Source organism: Diadema setosum, chromosome 10, assembly GCF_964275005.1.
Source record: "Diadema setosum chromosome 10, eeDiaSeto1, whole genome shotgun sequence".
NCBI lineage: Eukaryota > Metazoa > Echinodermata > Echinoidea > Diadematoida > Diadematidae > Diadema > Diadema setosum.
In genome coordinates this window covers 22,494,509-22,504,133 of record NC_092694.1, presented here as the reverse complement: position 1 = coordinate 22,504,133, position 9,625 = coordinate 22,494,509, and the positions used below count along the sequence as shown (strand labels likewise).

General features: G+C 35.2%; 1 protein-coding gene across 1 annotated transcript in view; it reads right to left on the bottom strand.

Annotated features, from left to right (window-relative positions):
- Positions 1 to 6,756: 6,756 nt before the first annotated feature.
- The window catches only part of LOC140234264 (uncharacterized), a 29,024-nt gene continuing 26,155 nt past the window's right edge, over positions 6,757 to 9,625 (bottom strand). The window contains exon 11 of the mRNA XM_072314325.1: positions 6,757 to 6,875. Coding sequence (XP_072170426.1) covers positions 6,757 to 6,875 — 119 coding nt within the window. The remainder of the gene's footprint in view (positions 6,876 to 9,625) is intronic.

Genomic DNA, 9,625 nt, shown 5'->3' with positions numbered 1-9,625 from the left:
ACGAAATGTATGTTTTTGAGCATAACAAATCTGAAGTCATATACACAATATATTAAATATAAGTTGAGCATGAGTTAATAGTTACATGACATACTTGGCAATATTTTTTGGCACTTTGCAACACATTCAACAATGTATAACTGGAAATGAGTGTATAGTGAGTATATATACTTAGTAGCATACAAACATATCATACAATAAAAATTATCAAACATATATCATAAATAAACTAAATAATATGATTACCTGCTAAGCAGACGTTTGCGTTTTTATCCAGACATCCAGGCAACGCAAACGTCTGCTTAGCAGGTAATCATATTATTTAGTTTATTTATGATATATGTTTGATAATTTTTATTGTATGATATGTTTGTATGCTACTAAGTATATATACTCACTATACACTCATTTCCAGTTATACATTGTTGAATGTGTTGCAAAGTGCCAAAAAATATTGCCAAGTATGTCATGTAACTATTAACTCATGCTCAACTTATATTTAATATATTGTGTATATGACTTCAGATTTGTTATGCTCAAAAACATATATTTCGTTTCACAAACAGATATTAAAGCTGAGGAAGACCACGGTCGAAAGCTTCACAACTCTGCCGGTTTCATGCGACATCTTCTGTTATCTACATTGTCTCAACTATAATTTCACTTAAGATGACAAAGGCGTCCGGTAGGAATATCAGCATCATCACACTGTATACATATATATATATATATATATATATATATAGGTATGTATGTGAAGAGTTTTATTGCAAAATGGGCTAAGCGCCATTTTTAAACATTTCAAAGTAAGTCCATCCTCGGCTTGCCATACCTGAACTGACTGCCTTACAAGACACATGGACTCCAATGTTAACACTCTAGGACGTCTGTGGGAATCATTATAAAAGTTAGAAAATGTGCATAATATGTTCATTACTTCTAGATGAATTCCTATCCATTTCTTGGTGTATTTTTGTTCATTCCAACTATTCATTTGATGAAAATTTGATTTTGAAAAGGCTGAGATATCCACATACAGAGGTCTCGATAAAATGTGAGACCTACCCTTCATTAGAACCACTTTGTTTCTGGATATCTCGGCCATTTCAAAACCAGTTTTCATCATATACATCATGCATCAAACTTAAATACCTATTACAACTGTATGCTCTTCAATACAATTTCATAAGTGGTTTCTATTATCTCGCAAAAAGTCAAAACCACAATTCCCCATCTCAACCAAAACCATACCATCTCTTTAATTGCTTATTACCTCAAAGCCTTTGTCTTTTCGGCGGCTGTCAAAATTTATAAAAATTTATAAAAATGCTTTACCATCAGGTTCACTCAATTACTGTACCAACACATAATTTGTGGGCTTTTATGCTAGAGATGACATAGATCACACTGGCAAATGATCGTTAAAGGACAAGTTCACCTTCATTAACATAAGGATTGAGAGAATGTAGCAATGTTTAATAGTAGAACATATCATTGAAAGTTTGAGGAAAATTGGACAATCCGTTCAAAAGTTATGAATTTTTGAAGTTTTTGTGCAGTCACCGCTGGATGAGAAGACTACTGCAGTGTATGATGTCACATGCGTACAACAATATAAGGAAAATATAAAGAGAATTTCACAAAATTTCATCTTTTGAAAAAAGTACACATTCCCTTGACTTGTTACTGACATATATTATGGGTAATATTATTCCCATTGCCTTTAGAAAGAGGCAAGTCAAGTGCTCTTTTATTATGCGAAAAAAGTGAAAATATGTTGAATTTTCTTTACATTTTCTTTATACTATTGTACTCATATGACATCACGAGCCTTAGTAGTCTCCTCATCCAGCGGTTCCAACACAAAAATTTTGAAAATTCATAACTTTTGCATCGATTGTCCAATTTTCCTCAAACTTTCACGGATGTGATCTATTAATATTGCTGCATTCTCTCAATCCTTATGTTAATGAAGGTGAACTTGTCCTTTAAGTTTGGCGGGTGTGATGGGGAAGCTTTAATATTCCTAGTTCGAGTGGGAAGTTTTGCGTGAAGTTTGCGGTAATTCGGGCAAAAATTTGATCTGTTCGCGATCTTTTACCAGTGCGATCGCGGCTATATAAAGTGAGTCAAACTTATGTCTTCATTTCCAAAGACCATTACAAACCCATTCAGGAAACATATCTTTTGGGTCATTTGTATCAGTTGTGTGCCTTTTGATATGCAGGCGACTCTCGTTATAACGGGGAATATTCTCGTGACTGCCAGTTTTCTTCGTTATTTTCATTTTGTCGCTCAAATAGTGCGTGAAGATACTATTATCAATAACTGTGTATTTAGAATATAATTTGAAGACCTGCATTTCCGTTGTAATGAGGTGTTCACTCTATAATCGTGTTTGTTGTGACTGGAGTGCACTGGACAAATTGTACCTACATGAAGTAAGTCAAACCTCCGAATTCACTAAGATACATTTTAAATCAAAATCTATAAACATGTCATGTGGGTCACAATCTGTACAACGTGTATTTTTGTCAACCTAATCATGGGCTTCATTTGAAAAGGATACAGTATTTGGTATAGGTATTACGTATGTGTTTCTATGTCTGCTTTTCTATGTAACAGGTCTTGTGAATGTGTACTTCAAATGGAGCTGGTCTTTCACTTACAACTTGAAATACATATGTATATATATGCAGAAAGAAAAGCGACAAGTAACAGTGCTCTGAAATGCACTGTATATATGATAATCAGTATGTTGGATCTATCTATAGTAGTACGTGTATGTTTCATAAAAGTTCATGAAAGAAATGGAAGCACATATTCTTCAAGATGTTGCAATCTTTAATGTCGAAATTGATGGTTTCAACAGTTGCAGATAACCTTTGATGGGACAGCTAGGGGCCCATCTACACTGCTTTCATCTGATGGGGTCCATGGACAATGCAGGGCGCATGTACAGGGATTGGGGACAAAAACACAAGGGTTTTAGTGGGTTTAAATTTATTTATCTATCTATCTAATCTATTTTTCAGATATTTTATGTATTTCCCCTCTTTTTGCCTAAACCAAATTCTTATCTTTTTCCTCATGCAATTCAACCCCACTGTTAGTTTTGTTGTTGTTGTTGTTTTGTTTTGTTTTGGATTGGTGTTTGTTTTTGTGTTTTTGTTTGTTTTGTCTTTCTTTCTTTCTTTCTATTTCAGTCCAGCTATTTGACTGCCACTAACTCAGCTGTCAATTAATCAACTAATTGTCACTTCATGCACTCACAAAAATACATTTTTCAGCATTGACATGCACGTTCTGACATTTGATGTTTTAATGCACTATAGTTTGCTGCTATCAAGTTTAATATAATCTTCACACATACCAATATCAGTAAGGAAGGCAAAGTAAAGAGGAGAACACAAAATAATTATAGTGTACTATTTACAAGAGCAGCATAAGCATAAGGAAAAAATTATCTATTGCCACAAAAAAGGCAAATCGTAAGAAAATACAGTATTGCCAAGACAGGGCCCAATCGTAGAGGTGGCCACGTGGCCCAGGGACATTACAAATTGATGTCAGGCCCCCAAATTTCCAAAAGAGTCATCATTTGGTAGCCTGATCCAGAAATTAACATCTAAAAACACTGCTATGTTGCCATTTATTTTGGGCCAGTACATTTCTCTTTTTCAGGCCATCAAAATTTCAGATTCAAACATTTTAGTGGTGTGGTGTGAATAGGCCATCAGAAACAAAAAAAAAAATTGTTTCAAGCTTTGACTAAGATCATGATTCAAGCCATGCTGATTACTGAGGCAAGAAACAAGGTGCTATGTTGTGTTTCAAACACTCAGCTGCAGACTTGGTAATTGCCAATAGGGACACTTGCCTGTGTACCTTGCATTACCATGATGCTATGTGCACTAAATATTATTTCTGTTGTACATGTATAGGAACATAATTATAAACATGAGTCTTAACGTCGTGACAATTACTGTGTTCTGCAGGTTTCACCAGGTTCTACATCATAGAATCATACAGTATATCAGGACACAAAAAAAAACAAAGAAAAAAAATAACAAGTCAGGACCTGCAAAATCACTGCATTATAGGAGGGTTTTGTCATATCCAACATCTTCATTAAAAAGTTTTACCGACTACATATATGTTTTTTAAATCAAATACTAGTACTTTGTAAACACACTTTGCTAAATTAGAGTGGAAGGTAGGCCCAGCAACTGCCTATAACGGGATGGATCTGATATTTTTTTTTAATTATCACAGTCGTGTCAGCAAATGAAAAAGCCCATCATTTACAACATTGAAGTGTATGGAATTCTTCATTTCTCTTTTTCATTGGCAAATGGAAAACTGTGAATTATGAAAAGACATACTTACAAAGACTAATTCCCTTCATATCCCATTAATTACAAGAATAAAGGCACAACCAAAACGAATTCCCCTATAAAAGCTGAACTCATTAACCATGGTACACTGTATGCTGTCTTTGCAGAAAAAAAGGATCAACTGCATATCAATGTTATTGATGCTGTAAAATGTCTAAAAATTAATGGCATCCAAGACAAAAATTTAAGATAGAAAAGGTGTCGATACACTGTACGATTTACCTGACCATCTGCTCTATTCCTGTTTAATCTAAAATTGCACAATTTCCTTGTATGGGTTAGTTAAATACTTGTGTACAAGTAAGTGTATTGGATAAGCATGATCACATGACTGTGGAATATTTTGATATGTTTGCCCATGACAGAACAGTTTGATATGTTCAACATAATACATGACTGATAGCCTTTGATACGATATACATATGATATAAAAAGGGAATTGAAGAAGCTGTGTAGTACATACAGAATGTATCCTGTTATGAAGGACATGGATGCAAACACGGATGCAACTCTATTTGTGTTAGAGAGGCTGAGTTAATAAGAAACAAAAAAGAGAATTATTTCTTGATACAGTAGAAACCTGGTATAAAAAAATCTGATACACTGTATAACAAAATACCTGATATAACAAATGAATTTCTCCAGTCTCAATGGATTTATTTCCTTTGTTTTGTATTGTTTATTGACATGATTTGAGTGATGTCACCATAATGCTGTATTTGCTTGATTATAGTGAAATTATGATAGAACAAAAGAAAACTGCTGGTCCCGAGGACTTTGTTATAAGGGAAATGCACGGTATTACTATACTCATATCAAATGAAGCAGTGATTGGAATGATAAATATATATCTACATAGACGCATGATTTAACTTAGTCAAGGTAAAAGGAAAATATTGCTGTATTAATGATAACTGTGGGGTTTTTTTGCATGAAGTACTGTTGAATTACACTGATTTTAGACAAAATGTGGTGATATTTTCTTTTAATAAACATTACGCTACTGCAGTCAGCACACTGTAGTATTTTGTGCTTTTAGTCCTAAAAATTTTCCATCAACTGGGAGATGATTTCACACAGAAGGGTGTCTACCACATCTGTTGTCATTAGGTTGAAGCTTATTATACACTTCTATTATGGATGGTCAACAAATTCTTGTACAAGGCAAGTGCCAAAATGTGTCTCGCCCATTCGCGTAGAAGAAATTAATATTTTGTAACTCCCGGAAGTTCATTGACCCCGCCTATGACCTTTGACCTTGTGGTGAATTTCAACTCCCCAAGGGACATTTACCAGCCAAGTTTGGTCACAAACAGACATATACATCAAAAGTTATGAGCCATAATCGAAACATGCAGTAAAATCTTAACATTGGGCCCTCAAGTTAATTGACCCCTGCCTGTGACCTTTGACCTTGAGGTGTACTTCATGATTGGTAAAATGTGTAACTTTGCATAACCACTCTTCCCTCCAAGTTTGATTGAACTTGAAGTCCTCAGTAGAGAGTTATTCAAGTTTTTGTAGCGTTACGGACGGACGACAGACAGACACCGCAGGTGATCCCTTAGTCTCCCCGCACCTCCGGTGGGCTCGACAAAAACTGATATGGCACCAGTCTTCTTTAATCATTCATTTGCAGAATATTGAGCATATTGAACACTACCTGAGTAAGTATATTCAGTACAAATATAAAACACACAAGGTGCAAGCATGCAAGATTAGACATGTTTGAGATACCCTGTCAAAAAACTTTCAAACAAAAAATAGTGTAAGCATTTAAAGTTTGAAAGACAAAAGAGCAATTGTACATATATTACAAATTTCAAAGTCGATGATATCTTCCTTATGATTTTTTAAAAGAAATTAAATGAGTTGTAGGAGTATACTGTAATACATGAGCTATAAATCTTGAAAATGTAATAAAGGTGATACAAAATATATATTTCCCTGAATATTAGGCCCCATCTCTCGTGAAGGATGTTTCACTTCATATCACAAAAAAAGGATGTCTGCTAACAGGAGCTTGTAATGCCATTCACCAATTTATGCTTAATCACTTCCTATGATACATGACTGCTATAATCACATATATATGCTCCTTTAAACAGTACATTTAATTCAACATTATGCATAACTTCCAAGATTCCCACCATGAAAAAGTATCACATGCCCTTGTTACAGTCAGAATTAGTGGTTTGCAATATATACACACAGCAGAGCATGCTCCAACTCCGATACAACATATTACAACCAACAAAATTTACCAATCTGATAAGAATAGAAAAAAAGTGAGGTGTCAAAAAAGGAAGGCTTAATTATGTCGTATCACAAGAAAGTTAAAATGGCATTATATTCCTCCTTATGACTTTACTGCTCCCCCTTTCAGAACACGACGTAGGATCTTTCCAGAAGCCGATTTTGGAATAGCGGTCACAAATTCCACCCCTCCTCTGAGCTTCTTGTGAGGGGCAACTTTCCCTGTTGCAAAGTATAGAGCAAAGTAGAAGAAATTGATAGCTCCATAGCATCTCATAAGTGTTAGAGTGTCATACTCTAAAGCCAGAAATTTTCTTATGCATGAAATTTCACGAATTTCATGAAACTTATATGCAGACAAGTTTTTTGTTTACTTAATGCATTAAATGCCTGTACAATGCTGTGCATCATCATTGTCAGCAATTTGAGAAACTTTCATGCTGCAAATGTTTGTAATTTCACACTTTGCATTATTTTTAAGTATTTGAAGAATCTCATTTTTCTAATTTCCATAATTTAAATACTCAAGAGAACTATAAGTTGTGCTTGAATCTGTTTATCAAAATGAAGCAGACTGATATTCATTTTAGTTGAGTGGCAGTAAGCCAGAGTGGTAGTGTTTAACAGGTTGCTTTAGCACACTATCATTAATTCTTGTAGGTTAGATATAAAGGTATCCAGCAATTTCCTCAATTTCATCACTTGAATGTCTGATAAATACCTCAAACATACATATCTGACAGGCAATGTCTGATTTATAATGCAGGAACAGCTTCCTTGAGTATAGACAGAAAAAAGTGTTCACATTCTTCATATATCTTTGCCTGCAAACTGGCCAAGAACTCGTCGCCGGTCACACGAACCGACGAATCACTCGATGTTGGGTCAAATTTTCGATTTTGAGATTTTCACTCATTTCGATAGTAGACATTCCATACTACATATTCTGAAATTCTCAGTGTGTAATTCGGTGTAATTTTTACGTAGTTATCACTTTTGTAGAAGTATGTAATTCCATTTGTGAAAATTATTTGTTTTCCCCATAGACGCGTGTGTTTAACAATCAGGCGATTCGACGGTTCGGTGACCGCGCGTACTAGTACGCGCGGTCACCGAACCGACGAATCAGTGCACATTGACTTGCGTGTAGTTTTTGAGATTCAACAGTTCATTGACCACGCGCATAGTGCGCGTACTATGTAATACATGCGTTGACAATAACAACGCTCAATGTACATGTACATATGGACACACATGGAAAATGGCAACGTTTTTTGCAGACCGAAAATACATGCATGCAGCTCTTTGACGATTTCCCGCTTATTTGTTAACAATACAATTCGATAAAAACTTCACAAGTTAGAGCAAGAATTGAAGTCTGATGTACTACAAAAATAATTGGAAATTACAGACATGAAATTGTAGCAATCATAAGTCAAAAATGGGTTAACTTCAAACGCGATTTTCTCGAATTGTCATTCTTACGCAAACATGAGGGATTCGTCGGTTTGTGTGACCAGCGACGAACTAGCTCTTGATATTTTAAGTTCACCCATGTAAGGTTCTGCACCATACTATAAACAGTAGTTCAATTTACAAGCTTTCATTTCCCTGTCTCAGCATCTTGGTTCAACAAACTTTTAGGGCCAGAATTCTTTCTTTTACATAATAATGCCCCAAAATAGTGTTTAATAGGGATAATATTCAAAAAATGGGTGCTTGAGTTTAGACAGTTGTTTTCAATAATAACTAGAAATGTCTATGTTTATGGCGGAGGCATACCTGTCGCTGTGGCGACTGGTATGCCTCCGCCATAAAGTATGATTCTCCTAATAGGTCTATACTACCCTGGGTACATCTTGACAATGTGTGATGACAGTTTCACATAATTGGCAAAATATCAAAATGACACGTTTGTCATAAACATGTTGAATGTTCACTTTCCTTGAACTAGGTTTAATTGGATGAGTGGCTATATTTTCTAAGAGAGCCTTTATTTGGGGAGGACTTTTACTCGACTTTTGACCCTTTTATAAGTTTACACATTGAGTAACTGTCAAGGTATAGGGAGAAAGTATAATTTCTGGTTTAAATTGTTAGCATTTCAAACTGGTCTTTGACCCATGACCTTTGACCCTATGACCTTAAAATTCCCAAGAGAATCACCGTTAGGCAGAACATGCATAAATATGTACTAAATTTCACAATGACATCTTAATTAAGCCACTTTCGAGATATGCAGGAAAAAGTGAAATTCACCACTTTCACTTGATCTTGGACCTTTTGACCTTTGACCTTTTTGGCAAAAAAACTTCACAGAGAATCTCTATTAGGTAATACATGTATACACCGAGTTAAAAAAAAATCCTGCAGGCACTGCATAAATATGAGGGAAAAGGTGAACTTTTTAAGCATTGACCTTGACTTTTTACCCCTGACCTTTGACCCCATGACCCCAAATTCCCTTGATTATCACTGCCAGTCATTACATGCATATGTAGCATGTTCCATGAAGATACCTTGAATTATTTTCCGAGATATGTAACATATTCACTTGACCATTGACCCCATGACCTTTGACCTCATGACCCAAAACTCTAACCAGAGAATCTTTATTCGGTATTACATGTGTACATTAAGTTTCAAGAAAATATCTTCAGTCATTGCATAGATATGGGGGAAATAGTGAAATTTTGAGCATTTGACTCTGACCTTTGACCTTGAGCATGTGTACCCAAAAGTTCTTAGGCACAACTTTATCCACTCATGCATATACATACCAAGTCTCATTAGGATTCCTTAAATGGTATTTTAGTTACACTGTCCACAAAATTCATTACGGACAGACGGACGGAAGGACAGACAAACCGAAAACATAATGCCTCCGGCACCACTTAGTGGCAGAGGCATTAAAAAAAAAGAATATATATGTGAGTTGAATAGTGAATGACCCCTCAAATCATTGTCCAATA